The 20,615-nt window shown below is 46.3% G+C and overlaps 1 protein-coding gene across 10 annotated transcripts in view; it reads right to left on the reverse strand.

Moving 5' to 3' along the window:
* NSD3 (nuclear receptor binding SET domain protein 3) overlaps positions 1–20,615 on the reverse strand; it is a 35,587-nt gene continuing 14,972 nt past the window's right edge. For 4 of the 10 annotated variants that reach the window (XM_061349680.1, XM_061349677.1, XM_061349678.1 and 1 more), the window contains 17 exons: positions 18,802–18,902; positions 16,359–16,404; positions 15,744–15,874; positions 15,083–15,211; positions 14,342–14,468; positions 13,460–13,657; positions 12,761–12,931; positions 9,005–9,154; positions 6,416–6,572; positions 5,720–5,922; positions 5,149–5,261; positions 4,066–4,335; positions 3,453–3,569; positions 2,957–3,098; positions 2,361–2,467; positions 1,673–1,877; positions 1–750 (listed from right to left, as the gene is read on the reverse strand). In XM_061349680.1, coding sequence (XP_061205664.1) covers positions 509–750; positions 1,673–1,877; positions 2,361–2,467; positions 2,957–3,098; positions 3,453–3,569; positions 4,066–4,335; positions 5,149–5,261; positions 5,720–5,922; positions 6,416–6,572; positions 9,005–9,154; positions 12,761–12,931; positions 13,460–13,657; positions 14,342–14,468; positions 15,083–15,211; positions 15,744–15,874; positions 16,359–16,404; positions 18,802–18,902 — 2,609 coding nt within the window. In that variant the 3' untranslated portion in view covers positions 1–508. Of the gene's footprint in view, positions 751–1,672; positions 1,878–2,360; positions 2,468–2,956; positions 3,099–3,452; positions 3,570–4,065; positions 4,336–5,148; positions 5,262–5,719; positions 5,923–6,415; positions 6,590–9,004; positions 9,155–11,935; positions 12,187–12,760; positions 12,932–13,459; positions 13,658–14,341; positions 14,469–15,082; positions 15,212–15,743; positions 15,875–16,358; positions 16,405–18,801; positions 18,903–20,615 lie in introns of those variants that run through there. The other 6 variants (XM_061349681.1, XM_061349682.1, XM_061349683.1 and 3 more) reach the window with 6 other exon arrangements.

The raw sequence follows: 20,615 nt of genomic DNA on the forward strand, positions 1-20,615 counted from the left end.
AGGGTCACCTGCTCTGAACCCCACATCTGCCCGTGTGGCACCTCAGCATTACAGAGTGGGGAAGGCTTTGTCCTTGCCGTCAACTACACACAGAAGTGACCTTGGCTTTGCTGCTTTGTTTCTAAAGCCACGAAGCCTGAGCAAAGCCAAACCCCTTTAGAAATTAAATAAATAAATATGCTGCTATGATTTGCTTTTCTACACTCGAGAGAACAGGTTGGAAACGGAATATTCTTTGCACTGTCAAAAAGGTTTCTCCTTTGAAGGCCAAGACGTCTCTGGTTGCCCACAGGAAGAGCTGCTGCTGTAGCACATTCAAGGGTAAAAGAAAGACCAAAACAACAAAACCCAACCACCACCGCCTGCTTCTGCTCGCTCGGAGGAAATGGTCCCCATCCCAGTCCGCACACGACGATGCCAAAGACTGAACGTGTCCAAGCAGTCTCTTTGTGTTCATCGCCTGCCTGCCCCTCTCTTTTCCCCTTCCCTTGGCTCTTTGTAACCAAATTCACTCCTTGGCTTCTTCAGCGGGGTTCTGTGCTTCCAATTTGCACTTGATCTTGCTCCAGTACTCGGGTGCCACAGGAGACTTGGGGTCGTGCGCGGAGCAGCAGGGGCGGCCGTCCAGCGCCGACGGCACCAGCGCTCCCTGCTCGTGGTCTTTGCAGAAGGAGTGAGGGCAGAACTCGCAGTAGGAAACGGCAGGGTTGCTACAGACGTCGCACTGATGCCAGGGACATTCCCACTTTCCTGGGGATGGGAAGGGAGGGGAAGAAAGGCAGACAGGAAGCTGGGATTAGTGCGCTTTGAAACTGGAAAATCAGCTCCGACTGTGGTTGCCCACCTCTGCTTCTCGTGTCCAACAGACACGGTGCATCTTTTAGGCCTCACTTGGCTCAAAGCATCAAAGTGTGCACAACCAGAGAGCATCCAAACACCAAACGTCCTTGCAAGGGGAGTTGGGTTTCATTTGTGAGCATCTCTTACTGAGCCGGACTCGCTCAGAGAGGTATCTCCAACTAAGCTGCTCAATGGAAGCCCGAATGCATTAGTTTTGGAAACTAAGGGAGAAATGGCTAAAAGAAGAATAAATTGGGTAAAAGGAGGTTGGAGCAGAAAAGCCCCAGATCCCCAAACCATTCAGACACATCTTTCTATGACCACATGCTTGACTCTCGGACTGCAGAGGTGCACTGAGCATAGGAAAAAGGGAAATCAAAAGCTTCTTGCTGCTTCTTCAGCTTCACTTGTGGCAGCTGCTTGGATAATTTAATCCTAGACTAATCTGGCCTTCCACTGATTTTCATCAAAGTCTTTGGAATCAGGAAGATTAAAGAGATAAAGGCTTTTCCCAAATCCTGCCATGGGATTAAGATGTTGTATTGCTGAATAACCTGAACCCTGGCTATAGAAAACTCTGCCTTAGCATGGAGAAATCAAACAGAAGGGACGTGCCATCCTTTAGCAGCAGCCAAATTAAACACATGAGAGAACACGAAGCATTACAACACCTCTCTGCCCATCATGTCAGAACACTGCCATCTGATGTATGCCTAAAAACGAGCAGCACTGCCAAAGCCAATAGACTGCTTTTAACCTAAATGAATGCTGCATTTCAGCTCTGGCACTGCAGGAAGGAAAGCTGAACAGGAAAGCACAGGATTGCTCTTACCAAAAGGGGGTTGAGTCAGGTTAAGGCATAGGAGGTGGTATGCTTTGGGACAGTCCTTTTTGTCACACATGACTAGCTCTCCCCCATCTCCACACTGGAAGCAGTTGTCTTCATGCATCTGCTTCTGCTCTGTTTTTATTTTCCTCTTCTTCTGCTTTAATTTTGCATTCTTCACCTTCTCTTCGTTTGCTGTTGCAAATGCTGTCTGGCAATTACAAGGATCAGAGCATACAGTCACTCTACAAACCCCTTGCATTACAATCAATCACGTGAGGTTATTATCTGCATGCACTCTGCTTACATTAAATCCACCCCAAAGAACAGTTTAAGCTACAGAAGCCAGAAATGCTCATCCATGTGTGCCTGAATTAACACAGTTTGGTACATGAAGTCCACAACAGCACTACTGTGCCTTTAGAGACTGTCAAGGGTGGAAAGTATTAGAATCCTAGAACCACAGAATGGTTTGGGTTGAAAGGACCTTAAGATCAGCCAGTTCCAACCCCCCCGCCATGGACAGGGATGCCTCACACTAGACCATGCCACCCAAGGCTGGCCTTGAACACTGGCAGGGATGGAGCATTCACATCTTTGGCCAGCCTGAACTAAAGAGTTAAATCAAACAAGAACCTCCCTGCCCTGCTCTCACTGGGTGTGGGAGGAGAAGCTTCAGTGTTCATCCACGTACCTTTGGACGCACCCCGAGGAAACCACTGCAGTTTTCTGCCCCACAGTGACACTCGGTCCTCCCATTGCCCAGGCAATCCAAGTTGTAATTAAAGGTTAACTCCATCCCTGGAACATGAAGAGAGAACAATTCACCCACAGAGCCACTGAGGAATGACAAGGCTTGGGAGGAGGCATCCATCAGGCTGAGCCTGGAGATCCAGCAGCAGTGTGTTTGCAAGGAAACAATGCATTGAGTTTCTCGACTCCACTGTCACACAGAGCAAGGCACAATGGGAGATCAGGTGAAACACTGAGCATGGAAAGATAACATCACCCCAGACAAATCCTGATGAAAGATCAGTACTGTGTTAAGTGTTTACAGGACAGAGCCAACACTGCACTTGGCAGCAAACCCTAGAGTTAGCTTTAACAGCAGCTTTCAGCTTCAAAATCTCCAACTACAGATCCCCAGAACTCAAATATTTGTCTCTGCTCCAGTGAATGACAAAGTTCCTATAAACGTTGCTGGTGTTATGGAATTTAAGAGGAAAACCACCACAGCCAGTTATAGCCATTGAGACAGAAGTATAAGTACAGACCAGTGCATCTTCTTACCTGCAGGAATGTCACAAAGAGCAAACAGTCCAACTCTAATGTCCCCGTTCACTGTCCACTTCTGTGTTTCACAGTTTGGATTACAACTATGGTTCATAAACCGAGAGTAATTCCCCTTTGGGCCAGCATCTATGATCCGGTCCTTCAGGCAAAAAAGACAAAGACATGGTCAAGTACTTACAAAGAGAAAGGTGAAACAAGAAGTGATTACTAACGGCCCAGGCAGCAAAAATACACTTGTTTCATATATTGGTTCCAAATGCTAAGTTTTCCCTTAAGAGTTAATGAACGACAGCCTCAATATTGATGCTACAATGTGAAATAGGCACAACCTGAGATACGGGTTCTCTGTTTCACCTCCTCACCCACTGCATTAAATGGAAGCACTGAGGTGTGGATAGGAGGGTAGGAGCAAACATGGAACAATGCTTCTGCCAGCATTTTGCCCCAGGTTTCAACCATCAACAGCTCATACTGAACAAGGGGTGATGTGTACCTTTGTTACAGTTAACATATAGAAGTTGGTCACGCTGTTCTCGTGCGCGCGCTTGATGCGCAGTCTGCACTCCTCCTCGTCTATCAGCTCACCAACGTATTCATTCACAAATTCACCCTGGAAGGGAAGGAAAACAAGGTAAGCACGGGTTTCTCATCTCCTTCCTATCCTAAAGGGAAGCAGCACAGGAAGAAAAGCATTTCCTATACAAACATACTGCAGTCACCACAAGAAGCATGGAAATTTAACCCTCTCGTAGGCAGATGTGAGTCTAAGCAATAATCCTGCTCAGCATGAGAACAGCCACATAATACCCCTATCTCACATTTCTAAAGACTGTAAACTATACTTTAAAGCTAAGGAGATAAATCCTTATAAAAATGGATAAAAGCAGCACATTCACAGTTTAAATGACTGTCCACAATGCTTTCACCCTGACATTTCACCGTGGGTTATCCTACATGCTGCCTGTGCGTACAGCTCAGTACCATGTTGGATCTAATGGGAAAAGAATCAGTTCAGGATCTCTTTGCCTTTTCTACACTTTCCAGCTCTTCTGGATTTCATCATCTTCAATTCAGGACAAGGCTGCCTTTGTCCTTTGTAATCCTACCTTTTTAATGCTCCTTTTTGTCCTGAGGCCCCATCCCCGTCGATCAGTTTTGATGATTTCAGCATCAGGGTAGAGTCTTTTGGTGAAACACTGGTTCTGGCACCGCTCTCCCGCAGGGCACACTTGGGGATGGCACTCATACTGCAGCATCCTGTTCAAACACTCCGATTCCAGGCCACAGGGGTTCTCATCTGAGGGCTTGCAGTTACAGCGAGGGATCTCCGACAGGTCAGCCACCTGGATCTGAACCTTCCCGATCACCTTGTTGGACTGTGGAGCAAAGGGGAAAAGGAATTGATGAGGAAGGCAATGCACAAAGAACATGCACGTAACTGCTCCATTGGAAAGGACCTGAAGGATCATCTGGTCCAACCTTTCTAGGTAAAGCATGACTGAGACCAGATGTCCCAGGGCCCTGACCAGATGAATCTTAACAGTGTCCAGTGCTAGGGAGTCCACTTCCCTAGGGAGATGATTCCAATGGCTGGTTATCTACTACCTGTCACTCAACCATGCACTTAACCAGGGACACACACTGCTCAGAGAAGCCAGCAGTAAGTGATTTAAGTGAAGAACACCAAAACTGATGACTCCAGACAGTACAGCCTCAGTCTTCCCCCAGTGAAATCACTGCTTGAGGAGATCAGTGCACGCCAAGCTTATCAAGTACATCACTGGGATTCCTTCCAACTAAAACCACCAAAGGGACAACATCAAGTCCTGTGTGTCCCAAGCTGCTGGCAAAGGGGTAGGGTGAGCAGTTGGCACCCATGCTAGTGCTAAGGGCTGTGTTAACAGAGGTTGGTACACATCAGTAGCCAAGACACAAGACAAGCTCACAACCAGTCAGTTTCTACTATCTCAGGTGACACTGTTCTTCAACTGTAAATGCTCTTTCACAAACACTCTGCCATTATAAGTCAGAACAAAAAGAATATTGAAAGGAAGAGCAAAATGATTTCTTGGAATTTCCTTACGCTGGAATTGTCACACATAATGCTTTGAATACCTCCAAATATTGATTTAAAGACCCAGCTTACCCCGGCACACACTGTAAGGAGGAAAAGAAAGAAGCCAACTCACTTTAATGTGTTTATATGGCGGAGGTTTCCTTGAATTCCTTTCAATTTCTAATGCCTCTTTGCTTTCTCTTTGTGCTTTCAGTTCCTGGAAGCGCTTTGCTGCTTCTTCAAGTGCTGTGCAAGGGAGTTCAAAAGAGAAAGCCATTAGCACCAGCAGCTGTTAACCACATCTATACATGTATGTATGCTCATTTCTCTTCTTAACAGCTAGGAACAGAACTCCATAAACAAACCCCAACGTGCTAAGAATGAGTTATTGCAGTACATCATGAATCTATCATCAGGTACTTTGCAGTACGGCTACCGAACAATGATCCCATGCAGCAGAGCCCCAGCTCCATCTACACATTTCCCAGCCTGGGGAAGAATTGCACTTGCCCACAACGACACACAATGGGTAGGCACTTAAAGAAACAAGTTCTATCTGCAGTCAAGGGAGCTACAGAACGCTTGCATTGGAGGTGAACACAGAACACTAGTCACAGAATATTCCCATGCAGGTTAAGTGGTGATGGAGACACAAACACGTGGAATTTTTGTCATAAACCACTATAAACTTTGTTTGATTTTACCTTTCTTGAAGGTCTTGTTAATACTAGTTTGCCCCTCAGCAAAGCTTTTATCTCCTTCAACATAAGGGAAAACTCTGCCCTGGTGTACCCAATAGTAGTCATGTGAACCAAAGAAAAATACTGGGAAGTCCCCGATATCATGTTTGAGGCCCTGTATGTTGAGAGGCACAGACCTGGGATTGCAGATCTCTGCTGGCCACCACCTGCAAAGCACAAAGAGAAAGAAGCACCTCAGTTCTCTGACCCATCTCTGAGAGGTTGGGCTGAGAAATCAAAGCCAGTTTTCCTAAAGGAAGGAATTCGAGGCTCCGAGCACCATGCACAACACGAGACAAGGTCTTACTCCAGACTTTGGGAAAGCTGGCATCAGGGTGGGTTGCTAAGATCACCCATAAAGTGCTTGTGTTCCTGGGGGTGACTTAACAGCCAACACAAGCCACGACATCCTCCTTCTAAAGACAGCCCCTGGTTCTCCACATCACTATTACACTCTATAGAGCAAACATAAGCACAACCAAGTGTCCATCAGTGCCTGGAATAAGAGGGAGAATGTAATGTCAAGCTGACATCAATACCCAACACGAAGCAGATGAATTACTCTATTTCTAGTTGTTGTTTACAAGGACTGAGCTGATGTGAGTCATCCTCCTGGAATTCTATAGCACATTAAAGCCATCCAAAGCATTAAGGACTTGCCTGTAATTCCCAAGCTTGACCCAAACGATCTGCTTGTACCGTAGCTTCTTGCCAGCTTTACAGTCATTGCAATTCCAGCATCCCTCTGGCATTTCTATGTTGAGACACTCGGGGTGAAAGGAAGCTGGGCAGGACTCACAGCACAAGAGCTTTCCACCTTTAAACAAAGAAAGCCTGCTTGGTTTATAGAAGTGAGGATTTGCTCCCCCCCTCCCTGACACCCATTTGGCATCATCCACTCCGCATTCCCGTGCATCCCACAGGAAAACATGGCAAGAGAAAGGGATCAAGTCCGAAGTAACAATGTTGGTTCAGAAGGCCTGGGCAGTGACTGATGGGCGAGTTGTGGCTCTCACCTGCAGCACAGATACACCAAAAGAGCAGCTATTTCTGAAGCCAGCATTCCCAAGGGAAGCACTGCATCCGAGAGCAGCGCCGATGGCTTCCACATCTTTGGTGATGGCCCAGCCTTTGCTTTATTTCTTTGGTGATGGCCAAACCAATGGGAACCCCCCCAAATTGGTGAAGAGAAACCCTTTTCCAATCAACATTGTTAGGACTGAGCCCCAGCCACCAGTCGGTGCGCATCAAACCCCGCAGCCTATAGGTTGAGCAATGCTTTTCTGTACCAAGGGCATTCCAAGAGAACTGCAGTGGCAATTCCCCCCCCACCAAAAGGGATGTTTTCCACTAGGAGCAGAGCACGTAACACAGGATGAGACCCCACGAGCTGTCCCCAAAGCTCCTCTGGTGCTCAAAGGCGCAGCGATTCACACTGACTCCTCCGGTTTGCACTGGCTTGGCTGGGTTCTATTTGGGCAGCTGGATTGAATGTGGAGAAGCCCAGCTCATCTCTAAACTAACAGAGCAGCTCATACAACAACGATACATGACCCATAGAGTAATATTTCCTGTATGTAAGTATAATAAATATACATCTTTTTAGAGGGATATAATTTTCCGTAACAAGTTTTCACATCCCAGATGGAAAAACCTGGGAGAGACTTGAGGGTATATCAAGGAATCTTCAATCAGAAGCTCCAAAGAAGTGGGAATAGCAACTTCCAAACAGTAACCAGAAAATCTTGGCCACCTATAGACTTCCAGCAGCATCATCGCATCGCTTGGTGCACGTCACAAAAAGCATTCCTTAAACAAACCACTTGTATGAGCAATCCTGTATTTCCTCTGCTAAGAACAAGCAAATCCAAACCCTAGGGATTTTTTCCAGAGCTTCCCAAAGCCATCAGAGAGAATTGTTGCTTTTAAAAGAGTCTTTTGCAAATGGTTGCTTCAGAGGAAATACAGACCCGGTGTAAATCACTGCAACGTTATATCCGAGATGGGAAAATGCCAAGGGATGCAAAAACCAAACAAAACCAAACACAAGACTTCCAATGCTAAGCAAGAGTAAAACCCCAACACGTTGCTCTCGGGATGCATTAGTGAGATATTGCTCAAGCTAAGCAGAGGGCTCAAAATAATTCATGTTTTCAGGAATGCCGGGAACTACTGACAGGGATCTGGTAGTGTCTGATATAACCTAACTGCAGCGTGGGTAATGGGGCACCAAGTCTGAACACCCTCAGGGAACCCAGCTTCTATGGGGGATAATGATTACATCTGTTTCATCCAGGCAAGAGTTGGGTCCACAGAGGTGCTCCAGGATGACCCAGCATCTCCATGAGGTATCCAAGAGGGATGTGGAGCTGTTGGAGTGAGACCAGAGGAGGCCATGGGGATGCTGCGAGGGCTGGAGCAGCTCTGCTCTGGAGCCAGGCTGAGAGAGCTGGGCTGGGGCAGCCTGGAGAAGAGAAGGCTCCTGAAGGGGAGACCTTAGAGCAGCTCCAGTGCCTAACGGGGCTGCAGGAAACCTGGAGAGGGGCTTTGGGATGTAAGGGATAGAGGGACAGGACAAGGTCCTTTCCAACCCAAACCATTCCACGATTCTATGATTCACTTCAGGGATCGAGCACTTATCCCAAGGGAGGGAAAGGAGCATCAGTGGTCCCAGTCCAGCAGAGGTGGGATGTGAAGCCCAGGGGCGAATGGACACATGCACAGGCAAAACCTCACTAACTCCAACTTGGGCCATCCTCCAGGCACGGTTCCCACCCTCATTCCACCTGAAAACCCCTTTCTTCCCTCAGGCTCTGCACAGGCGACCTGGAAGGTCGGAAACAGAACATCCCCCCTCTTCCTCCATGCCTAAAACCAATTTAAGAAGCTGTTTCGCATCATCCCAGGTAAGCACTGAACTGCCACAACATCAAGCTCTATTTGCCTCCCGTTCACATTCAGGGGTCAACAGCTCCCTGCAAGCTGGAGCAGCCTAGGGCAGACAGAAAGGGATTGTCCCTCTTCCAAGGAGAATTTAGTGACAGCAATTATTTTAAGCCCTTTTGGAATCAAAAAAACGAAATCAAAATGGCCAACAACATGAACACAGGCTCACAATAATCAATGAGTGAAGTTCACTGGAAAGCAATAAGTGGTGCTTGACAAGCAGACATTCCTCGCGTGGAGTTGGGAGAGAAATAATAGGAAAAAGCAAAAGAAAATTAAAGAGAAAGAAACTATTTTGGTTACCTTTCTCACATTTCTTTTTGGAAGCTGACGAAGGAGGAGGAATCATAGGTAATTTCATCAACTCAGCACGATTTGACTCATTCAGTAGGTAGTGGGACTTATAGGCATATGAACTGAACAGGGGGTCTGAATGATCCTGCACTACCAGCCCTATACGAAACAAACAGAAAGAGATGAGTTGCAATGAAACTACCCATGATTCCATAAAGGAGAAAATAAAACCAAGCAAATGAACACCTCTAATGCATATAATGGGGGAATGAACAAAAGAGGAAATGGAGAAAAAAGAAAAGGCTGACAGAAAGCTGCCTCGCTAAGGAAGAGGTTTGTGTGTTCCAGAGACTGAATTCAACTGAACTGGGGAAACTCAGGAGGAATAAGCTGCTCTTAAGTGGGATTTCAACCCTTGTGCACTCAGAGACAAGCACAAGAAAAGCACTGATTGTAAAGGTGTGGGATCCACCCACCCTCCCTAGGGATCAAAGCAAGCTAAGTGGGAGAGCTGAGGATGATGGACACCACACCAAAGGTCAGGCTGTTACCTGGGGCTAAAGGCTGGGAAAGCAAGAAGCCAAGAACTCACTCTCCCACCTATTACCAACCTACCTCTTATTACCCATGAGGGTGTTTTGCCTTCATAGTTGTTGGAGAAGAATAACAAGGGAAGGCAGTGATGCTGGAAGGCACCAGAGGGGAAAGAAGGGATGAAGTTCTGCCCTATGCCGGCTGTTTGGGAGTGAAGCTCCACTGACCCTGCCCTCTCCTTTGTGCCTGTGCTTCAAATGATGTGCTACGTTTCTGCCTTCCTCCACCAAGAAGAGCTTCTCCTCATCCTTCTGTAGAGCCCTCGGCTACAGACCAGAAGCACTTGGCCAGTAATTCATGGGAAGAGCAGAGGCACTGATTGCCAAAGAAGCAGGAAAGACAAGCTACCGAGCCAAGCCACTGGTTCTTCCCTTTGTGGGATGCACCAGGGCTGGGTGATGTAGAGAAGCTTTGGGAATGGGGTGCTTAAAAACTGCTGGAGGGGAGAATGGCATCAGCGTAGCTGGAACACATCCATAGGAGGAGTCCCAAACAAGCCTGACCCACACATGCCATCAGGTGAACTAGGATGTGCTCAGTGAAGGCTAGCTCAGGAAGGGGAAGAAGCAGTCTCAAGATACACCATGTTTCAAGTACCTCGTGATAAGCAAGTTTGTGCATTGTATAGATTCCCTCACATCAGTAACACTTAAATCTCCTTCAGAGATCAACTAAAGCTAATTAAACCATCATCCTTCCATAGAGACGCCCAAGTGCTTCTAAAGCACTGCACTCCTCCTGTCTTTCTGAGCTCCTGCCCTCACGCTGACCACATCTGACTACACAGGACCCAACTCAACCCACAAAGGGCGTTTGCTAAATGTAAACCTCCCCCAGTCTTTCTTGGGCAAAGCACACTGGCTCCTGAGCCCAGCTACACCCAAACCTCATAGAATGTTCTAGAAGAACAGGTAGGGAGTTGGTATAAGATAGAGGATTCAGTCAGTGGCAGTGATTTGTCACTTTTCAAGCTCTAGGAACTAAGAGTGGGTGAAGACACAGGGCAGGAAATGCCACCTGCAGGGGATCAGAGGTCACTTCTACTGCGAGGAGAAAAGAGATTTGTGTAGTTTCAGCTCTGATGAAGGCAGGCTCAGGGATGAACAGAACCATTGAAGCAAAGGTAAATGAAAGCATGAGCATCCTTCTGCACTTGAGTTATTCTTTAGAATAAATGCAGGTCTGCATCTTCAGCAAGTGTGAGACTCCTTTACTGTACCTGAGCTTTGGAATTCTACATTCCAATTCCTGAGTCAGACATCTATATATACCTATATATATCTATATGTATATATAAGGTGGCCAAACAGCAGGTACTCCATAAAGCTTTCCAATAGGTTCTACCGAAGAGAAGTAGGAGGCACCGATTTTACACCTTTGTGTCACAGAGTAAGCAGCCAAAACTTGGAGCAAAAGTCCCCCAGAAGATTCCCCTTCAGATGTATCTGTAACAAAGTACTGCAGATGTATAATCTAACCGGGTTTCTCTTTGGTGTTTGGATCTCAAGCTGGTTTCTGGCATCTCTTCTAGCTGGCCTCGGGTGTAATAAAGTACAACCTCAAAGAGATGTATTTAGCTGGTTGGTATCATGCAATGTATTTTGGTACTACAGCTTCACAGTGCTTTGAAACTGGTAGAAAACCCACTACTCACGCTAAGCCCAGTGGCAGAAGCCTGCCATTGCTCTGCATTCACACCTTGGTGCTAACACAGCTTCATAACTGAGACCAGCGACACCCGCGTCAGCCAAGACCCCACGACCTACCTGGTGTAGGAGCAGAGCAGCAGGACAAGACATCACTCCCCTATTCACACTGCCAGGGGCAGACTAAAGCCATGCTGGACCTTGCCAAGAGACATTTCTAAGCTGATATTCGAACCAGGCACAGAAAGTCTTCTTCATAAACCTGTCTCTGATCCTGTTACCCCACTGACTCCAGACAGTGATTCAGCCTGGGCATTCGTAGGTGTAACAATACCAACAACCAAAGTTAAACACACAGCAGACATAAAGCTACCTCAAACCTAAAACCAAAGGCCATAAAGACACACACACCATCAACTCTGCACGTGTACCTTTATGCAGTGCTGGGGTGATTCCCATTCCTGCACATCCTGCTTTGGGGTGAGCCCCAGATGTTTGAATAAGCCCACAAAAGGAGGAACACTGAACTGTGTTGTCACCATCATTTTATATATTCAGAGGAATTTTTCCTCATTCTATAATTTCCTGTTTCCCTCAGCTTCTGGATTATTCAGATACATTTAAAATAATGGCTCCTAAATTACTTGGAAATGAGGAAAGGGGAAGAAAGGAGGGAGAAAGGGAATTATTCTGGCACCACCTTTTCCTTCCTATCCAAAGATCTCCATTACTATCTGCTCTTGCAAACTCAAGGCACTCTGTCCCATCCTAACCCTCCAAGTGACTGAACACAAGTGAAACCCAGGATCTTCAGGATCCATCTCCTTTTCACTTCCTTATCAGTGACTTTCAAAGTTGCTGAGAAGAATGCAGCCAACAAAGCCCTGCAGTCCTGTACAGGAGCCATTGCGATTCAAACCTCTCAACCTGCTCCCTGCAGAAGAGTGGTGACTTCAGAGCCATGGAAGTAACAAGTGGGTCAAAAATAAAGAGGAAAAAAGGGAAAAAGAAAAGTCAAATAAAAAAAAAAAGAGAATTTTGGCATATGGAAAACTCTAGCATGAAACCTGCTCATGCAGCGCTGCAAATGTTCTCCTTTCAGAGTGCTCAAATGTGATGGTAAGTTATAAACTGAGATGATTTTTGTTCTAGCATGAGGAAACCCTAACTTATAGCCTTAATTTAAATAGGTTTCAGTTTGGGAGTGGTAAAAGGACCCCCTTTTGCCCAACAGATAGTGAGTAACCACACAGCATCCATCCTCAGCATGCAACACCTGCAACTGGGGGCTTCCCATCCACTCTTTCCTACTGGCAAAACAAGCAGGCTCCCGAGGAGCTCCCACTGCTTCCAACCAGCAAATATCAGCACATGAGAAGGGCTGAGCAACAAAGAGACAATCTGGGACCCCAGAGCATCCTATGGGAAGGGGGCTGTAGGAAAGACATTCTTTTTATCACTAAACTGCCCAAAGTGACCACAAAACTATAGAACACGGGAGGGGAAAGAAAACAAGTGTGCTCACCTCTTGCACAAACGAAACAAAAGCCTACATTTACAGCTGATGAGGAGTGATTCCTTTTGGAATGGTTACTACAGATGAGAATGTGGGATGACACAAACAAGCTTCCTGCAGCAATACAGCCATCTCCTGAGTGATAGGCAATGGGACATCTGAAACATCTCACCATGCGACCTGTTTAATATAGAGAAATGCACCATGTCACCCTGGAGTCAGGCTATGGCAGAAGACACCAGACAGCTGCAAGGCTGATTTGATTCCATCCAGAAGGACTGGATTGAAAGGAAACATTTACATCTGTAAAAGCTTCACAAAGTTAACTCAACTTTAAATCTCTGTTAAGAAAAAAACACATGGTTTTAGTCATTCTAGAGCCTGTTTTGAAGTCTTTTGGGTTAATTTCTACAAGGATTCTTTTTCTCTGGAAAATGAGTTGTTCTAAAAGGCACTCCCAAGCATCTTCTAACAAACAGCATTCCTTAGCCTTGCACTACCGACCCTCCACTTCCATTAAACCCAGCAACAGCAGATGACTTGGGCTGCAGATCCGGGTCCACTTGAGCTGATTTCCCACCCAGCCAGCCTGAAGTTAAGAAGGAAACCCTCACTCCTCCACTGCACTCCTAAGGGTAAAGACACATCCATCTTTACTACGATGCATCTGAGCTTCCTCCCGCTGCTCAAAGCCACTTCCCCTCTCACCTTTGCTTGCTTTATGGATATCCTTATCCATGGAGCAGGCTGTGCAGCAGTGCTGTGGGCAGCGGAAGCCCCGGGACTCAAAGAGAGCCGTGGCAAACTTGCGGACGCAGGCTTCATGGTAGAACTTGCCACACGTGTTGACCGAGCAGCGCTTCACGTCCTTGCCAGGGAGCTTGCAGGAAAAGCACGTGTGTTCTCCTGGGAAGAGAAGGAATAAGGACCAATCCCAATTGCAACGGGCAACCCTTTGTGATGCAGATGTTGTGAACTGTGGTTTGAGCAACACGGGCTCCTTCCCTTCAAACGCTGGAGTTGCCCTAATCCACAGTAAAGATGCAACTGCTAACATAAAGATGCAATTGCTAACATAAAGATGCAATTGCTAACATAAAGATGCAATTGCTAACATAAAGATGCAATTGCTAACATAAAGATGCAATTATTAACATAGAAGTCCCTCATTCTGAGTAAAACACTAATCAGTTCTTTTCCCTTACCAGGTACTTGGCCTTTTCTTCTTCCCAGCTGGAAAAGGAGAATCTGGCCTCAGAGGTTGAAAAAGTAGGATCATAGAAACATAGAATGGTTTGGGTTGGAAAGAACCTTAAGATCATCCAGTTCCAACCTCCTGCCATGGGAAGGGATGCCTCACACTAGGCTATATCACCCAGCCTGGCCTTAAACACCGCCAGGGATGGAGCATTTACCACTGCCAGCACCTCAGCACCCTCACAGTAAAGAACCCACTAGAATAACCCAACCAAACCCCCTCCAAACCCATGAACTCACCACCTCTGATATCTCCAACCTGAGAGATGCAGATGCTGCATCCTTAGCAGAGGGAGCTCCCTCCCCACTTCCCAAACATGGTGATACACTCACCATTTTTACACTCAGCGCAGATGAACTTCTCCTCGGGCATCGACTTCAGGCCAAGACATTCCATGTGGAAAACACTGCAACACTCGCCCTCGCAGGACACCAGAGCCTCGCCGGAGCTCTCACAGATCTGGAACAAGCAGACAAGCAGCTCAGAAGGGAACAGCAGGTCCCTGCTCTTCCATGTAAGACTACCAGGGCTTAACAAAGAGTAGGGAGAAGCTGAAGTCCCTCTGAGCTAAGGTGAGGTGGGAGAACTGCTCTGCACCCCATAAAGACCTGGCCAGATGGGGCTGAAGGCAATGCTAGCACTTGCTGCATCCTGCTCTTGTAGCAGCACAAGCACGGATGGAGCTAGGAGGGACAGAGCAGGAGCCCTCAAGCACCTGAACAGCAACAGCAGCTTCTTCCCTTACAAGTGACCAGGAAACTGGCCAGGAGATTCCAGGATTTTCTCCCTAAATACTGGGAAATTCTCACTCTGTCCCAGCCTGGAAAGACCATAGAGCAGAAAATGGCATCTAGTTATGCTACAGGAATGGGCTGGAGAGCATTTTCTAGCTTTTGAGCCTTCTAGCAAGCAGGAGGTCTTATGAAAACTCCTAAAAGCTGTGGTATTTTATCTGAGATACTGAGGTATGAGACATGGTTAAAACAAAGTGGTGTGAAGTCTTATCAACTCAAACCAACAGAAAGAGATGACAGCGCTTTGGTACCTCAGTTCCTTAGGGTTCCATCATTTACCTGACAAACTGTGTCCTTTTTGTTTGTCCCAGTCCCTCTCCTGGACAGGCTGGAGTCCACTGACTGCACATCAGAGGCATCAGCATCCGCAGTAACTGAGGGGCTGTCCGAACGCTTCCCAAAACTACCCTACAGAGAGGAGAAACCCCAGGCACTCAAAAAGACCCTTCTCAAGGACAAGCCCATTGTGAAAGAGCATTTAAGCCACCACAGATTAAAAAGATCATTCAATACATCAAGAAACGGAAAAGGTCCCTGAACGCTGCTCAACTTCATGGGAGTGACCCAAGCAGCGCTGCCTTCTTGGCATTGTTACCTGTACAACCAACCACAAAGGTATTGGGGGTCGTGCTTTTCCCAGTTTTATGCCACAGACCATCAGCATCCCCAAAGAATCCCAAAACCATCCCAAAAGCAAGCTGAAGCAGTGATCTAACCCCATGCTTTGCCAAAGAAACAGGAACATTTGTAAAGACAGATTCTATCTTCCTTTACATCAACACAATGGAGTGGATTAGAAAGAAGAAGACCAAGCTTTGTGTTTCAGTCAGAGACATGAAAGCAGTAGAAAACGGTGTTCATACCTTCAGGAGTACACAACCAAAACGCCTGGTAGAGAGATGAAACAAGCAAATCCCTATGAGCAACAACGTGCATTTACCTGTAAGTCATTGAGTCCCCTGGAGTCGGAGTCAGACGTGTCCCTGTAAGCAGAGCTGGTCAGTTCCACATCGGTTGAGGCTCGACTCCTCTTCTTCAAAGGCTTGCAAGAATCTGAAATCTCGCTGGCACCTTAACACAACACACTGAGATTAGCTTTAATCTGTGCTCTTAAGCTTCGTAAAGGAAAAGGAAAGATGAAAGCTTGGATTTGGACTTCATTTGCAGCCTTAATCGTGATATTACTTTGGTCCTCCCTGAAGAGCTAACAACTGAAAACCTCCTTGGACCTTCTGATAAGCTTCTGAACATGCTGACTCAGCAGAGCAACTACTACGTTGTCTATAACAGAAGATAAACCCTTCCTCTTCGTTGCTCAGCTTTCAAATGCAGCTAAGCAAAGAGGACTTCTTCTTAAGCTCACACCACATCAACACCATCCTTCCAGCTAACACACAACAAAAACCAACCCAGCAAACCCTCACAGGTTCAGCATCCATCGGTTCATCACCACAAAGCATTCCAACCTCTGCACTTGACAAAGAGCAAAAACCCACTGCTCAAGTGGGATGGAGCCAGAGGTGTAAATACAGTTTCTTTTTCGGCTGTCACTCACCTTTCTGCAATCCTGTCTTCACTGCTGTCAGGGGAACCATTTCAACCTGTTTGAATAGGAAAATCCAGAGTTAAAACCAGAGGAATTTTTCTCCCTAGTATTTAAAAAGAAAACATTGCAGTTTAAGCGATTAGCATCTCTGAACTCAGGTGCAGGCTGCCATCCCCTTCCCACTGGGAGCCTTCTTGTCCCGTTGGCTTTAATCCTAGCTGTCTACGCTGCGTGCTGGGAGACAAGGCAGAGACATGGTCACTAGCAAGGGCCTTTCCAATCACTCCCTTGGGGCATGAAGATGACAGGAAAGCTTTATCCGTGTCCACGGTGGGGATGGGGCTCGTGTTGGCAGCAAACCCTGATGCTCTGTAGAACCCCAGACCTGTGTGAGCACAAGTTCCCCTCAATGGGCATTCACTGGGTTAGGGAGGCACTGAATGCATCATCTTGGGGTGCTTCCAGCAAGCCTGCACGCTCCGGAGCAGGCTCCTGCCCTGTATAGAGCACTGCAAGGTCCAGCCCAAGGCATGGGGCACTGTGCAGGGCTCTATACAGCTCAATGCCAGCATCCACTCCGTAGTCTACAACCTCACAAAGCACTTGGAGCTCTGAGCCTAGAGCAGAAGGGCCCCTTTCCAAACTGTTCTGCCAATGAGCATGGAGCACGGAGAGAATTTGGTGACTGCATCGTACCTATAGAAGAAAGCTATATGCCTAAAAGCCTGGTTTTAAGGTTAAGAATTAAAGGTTATTGCTTTACACTGGGGTTACATGGGCAGGGAGGAAGACATTTCGGAAATAGTTAAGGATTATCCTCTACTTTTTTTAAAAAATATTTTATTTTGTTGTACAATAAAAGGTAAAAACATACAATAGAAGGATTTGTATAGGATACATTTCGGAATACAAATATAAAATCTAAACAATCACTTTTATTTCTCCACTGGTCACTGTAACAGTAGCATGAACATTTGGTTTTTCCCATTAATTGTACTCGTTCCAGTTATAATTTTATACCAAGTTGTTGCAGACTAATTTGGGAATCAGTTGCAAGGAAACTTGACTTTGGGTAACAAATATTGTTGCAGAACTGTAGGAAGTTAGTAAGGTCTTTCTTCTTTCTTTAATATAACTTAATACATTCAAGGTTATGCGCATTACAGTGCATCTGGGGTTTAACTTTTAGTCATATACTTTTCCTGAGAAAAGCACTTGAATGGTCATAGTCTTAGTTAGCTGGGGAAGAGGAGCACACCGAGCTAACGGGGACCCATGAAGTTCATATTGTTGGTTCTTCTACCTTTGTTCACTTAAGAAACGCTTACACACATAAAAACTCATGTGATGGGAGGGAGGCCGAGGCACCCCCCTATGAGGCTCATGGGGCTACGTTGGGTGTCTCATGCCCAACGGTGAAGTTGCTTCCAAGTTTCAGCTAGAAACTGTCTCGAGGTGGAGCATTCTTCTGCTGAACACAGATGGGAAACGCTATGGCACCAAAAGAACGTATGGAAAAAGAGAGGAAAAACTGGGTCCACTTTCAATCTTGGAAGTGAAAGAAGTGCAAAACAAAGGGCAAAGAATAAATTAAAGAGATAAAGATCATTTCCCCCCCTTCCCATATAAATCTTTAGCCTGACTGTCCCTTTTGTAAAGGTCTCACTGGTAAAAGTTCTACTATCAAACAGTTGGATCCCAAATTCCCAGGTTTCAAGCGGAGAGGCCCTTGGAGAAGGAGAATCAACCACGGAAGGAAAAGAACCAACAACTTTGAGCAACGTGCTTAAAAAAACATGTGTTCTGGTTTAAGAGCAACGTCCATCCACTGAACTTCCCTGCTCATTCCATGCAGAATTGTATGGTAGTTTTGAAAGCAACAACATTTGTCTGTCTGACATCCGGATTAAAGGAATGCCCTGTACATGTGAGAGCTACTTAAGGAAAGGAAACGTATATCCCAGGAGATGTGTTTTGCTGATGTCTGCCAACATGAAAAGTCTGACTATTCATCTTTTAAGTGAAATCATTCCTAAAAGTCCATTCTCAAAAGTGGTCAGATTAAAATCAGTCTAACTTCATTGGAAAAAACAAAACCTCAATACAAACCAGCAGCTGAACCGAGAGCAAAAGGAAGGAACCTGGTGGCAATTCCATCAAAGAGAAATTACTGAAACCAAACCATTTTTTTGCTCAGAACAGGAATCGCAAAGGAAACATGGCAGGTTCTTAGGAGTCTTGCATCAGTGAGTTCCCATTTCCATAGCCTGACTGATACTGTAAGATGCCAGTAGCAGAGTCACAGCAATGGTATTGACAAGGGGATTTCATGGAGGATAGTCCAAAACGAAACCCGATGGGGGAAAAATGGAGAAAAATGAAAAGGCACCAATATAAGCCACAACATTTATGAATACAATATATTTTAACTCTCTACATGGAGGAAGCCAACCTGCTCCTTTTTGATCTTCTTCTTTGGCACAACTTCAGTGGATTTCTCAGACTCTGAGCGGGTTCGAATCGATCTTCTCTGTTGCTTCTTTTCTACAGAACCTGAAGAAGGAAAAAGGTCTCCATTACACAATTCCTTGCATTCCCGAGGCACAGCGAGCTGCTCCACACCAACCCAACCGAGAAAGTAACGAAACCAAGACTTGTTCCTCTTTTGAAGGCTTTATTTTTTACATTCAGTTCCAAGCTATGTGCCAGCTGGTGCTGTGGCTGCAGACAACACCTTCCGATTCCAGAGACAGGGAGATGAGCTTCCGGGAACAGACACCAGTAACAGAGCGAAACAAAAAGCTGGAATCAGCTGGGGGCAAACAGCACCTCCAGCACAGTCTTTGCTTTGGCTTATCTGTAACCAAATGGTCCATGTTTGGTGTTGATGGGATGGTCTCACCCCCAACTTCTTGAGCTGAACCGAGCTCCAAAGTGAAGATGCAAACCCCGGCTTCAGCTCTGTGCAACTGCTCCACTGGCTGGCACAAGAACAGGAAGCAAGAACCACGCTGTAACATGTGCTGTCAATGAGACCTGAAGGCTCAGCTAAAGATGGAGGGGTGAGGGAAAGCTCAGCACAAGCAGAAGCAGTGATCACGGTGCAGTATCATCATTAAAGTGCAAACCAAGTCTTTGGAGATACCACTACAGGAATCAAGCTCAGATTAATGGCATAGCTGAAGAGATGGAGTAGAAGCTACTAAGCTTGGTGAAACCAGAAGACCTTTCTATGCCACAGGACCTCCACAAAGGGTGCACAGAGAAAAACAGACACAGCACGGACACCACACACAGCTCCTGAAACCAAGCACAGGCTCAGAGCTGCACTGATGGAAAACTGGGAGCTGAAGATCTACAGTGATCTGGGGAGCATAACCTGGCCTTTCAGTTTGCGTGTTTCACCTAAAGAAGATGCGAATGGACAATACTTTGTGTCCTTCCAAACAAAAACACAAACTCCTGGGGCTGGGAATTAGCTCCCTGTGCTGACAGACACCCTGTTAGAGGCTGTAAACCTGTGTCCTGTGAGGAGATGCACGCTCTAGAGAGAGAGGCTTTAAACAGACACTGCAAGAAGCCTTTCAGAAGGATTCCAGGAAAAAACCCATGAAAATTCACCTTGCTCAATGGGATGAGCATTTTTAGGCCTCAGGAGCATCTCTGTAACTAAGCTTTCCAGCCTACCTAACACTGCACAAGTACAGACACTGAAGCGTGTTGGCAGAGGTCAGGGATCCCACATACGCTGATCACTGAGGTTTCTGACTTGGAATCTCATTTACGTTCTGTTTGGGAAAGGAGAAGTAACCAAACAAACGGATAAAGCAGAGCTGACACTTGGCAAAGCTCAAAGAGGAAAAGGTTTGTGGGGTTTTCTGTGTATTGGAAGAAGTTTTCCACCTTTTTCTGCTTCCACCCCATGAGCATTTGTACATTCTGTGAGATACGAGAAAACCCCAGCATTCTGCTGCAACCTCAACTTTACTTTTCCATACCCAAAGTAAAACTAAGCGTGTCTGAGGCTATAGCAAGCACAGGATTGCAAGCTCAGGATTACAAGCTCAGTAACAAAGGTGCAGTAGTTAATGGGGATTTCACACGGCCTGGACAACATCTGTGGTTGGAAAACAGAAGTCACTGTAAAGACTGGAGGAACTTGAAAAGCTCTTGGTTTAAGATGACTCAAAACGATGTCTTTTGAGGAACCTCCATCCCTTCACCAAAGAGCATCCGGCTCCTCTTGGCGATGATGAGAGGACACTG

Source organism: Neopsephotus bourkii, unplaced genomic scaffold (genome assembly GCF_033783945.1).
Source record: "Neopsephotus bourkii isolate Nb327-2 ecotype Australia unplaced genomic scaffold, CSIRO-AGI_Nbou_v1 NB_457, whole genome shotgun sequence".
NCBI classification, from domain to species: Eukaryota; Metazoa; Chordata; class Aves; order Psittaciformes; family Psittacidae; genus Neopsephotus; species Neopsephotus bourkii.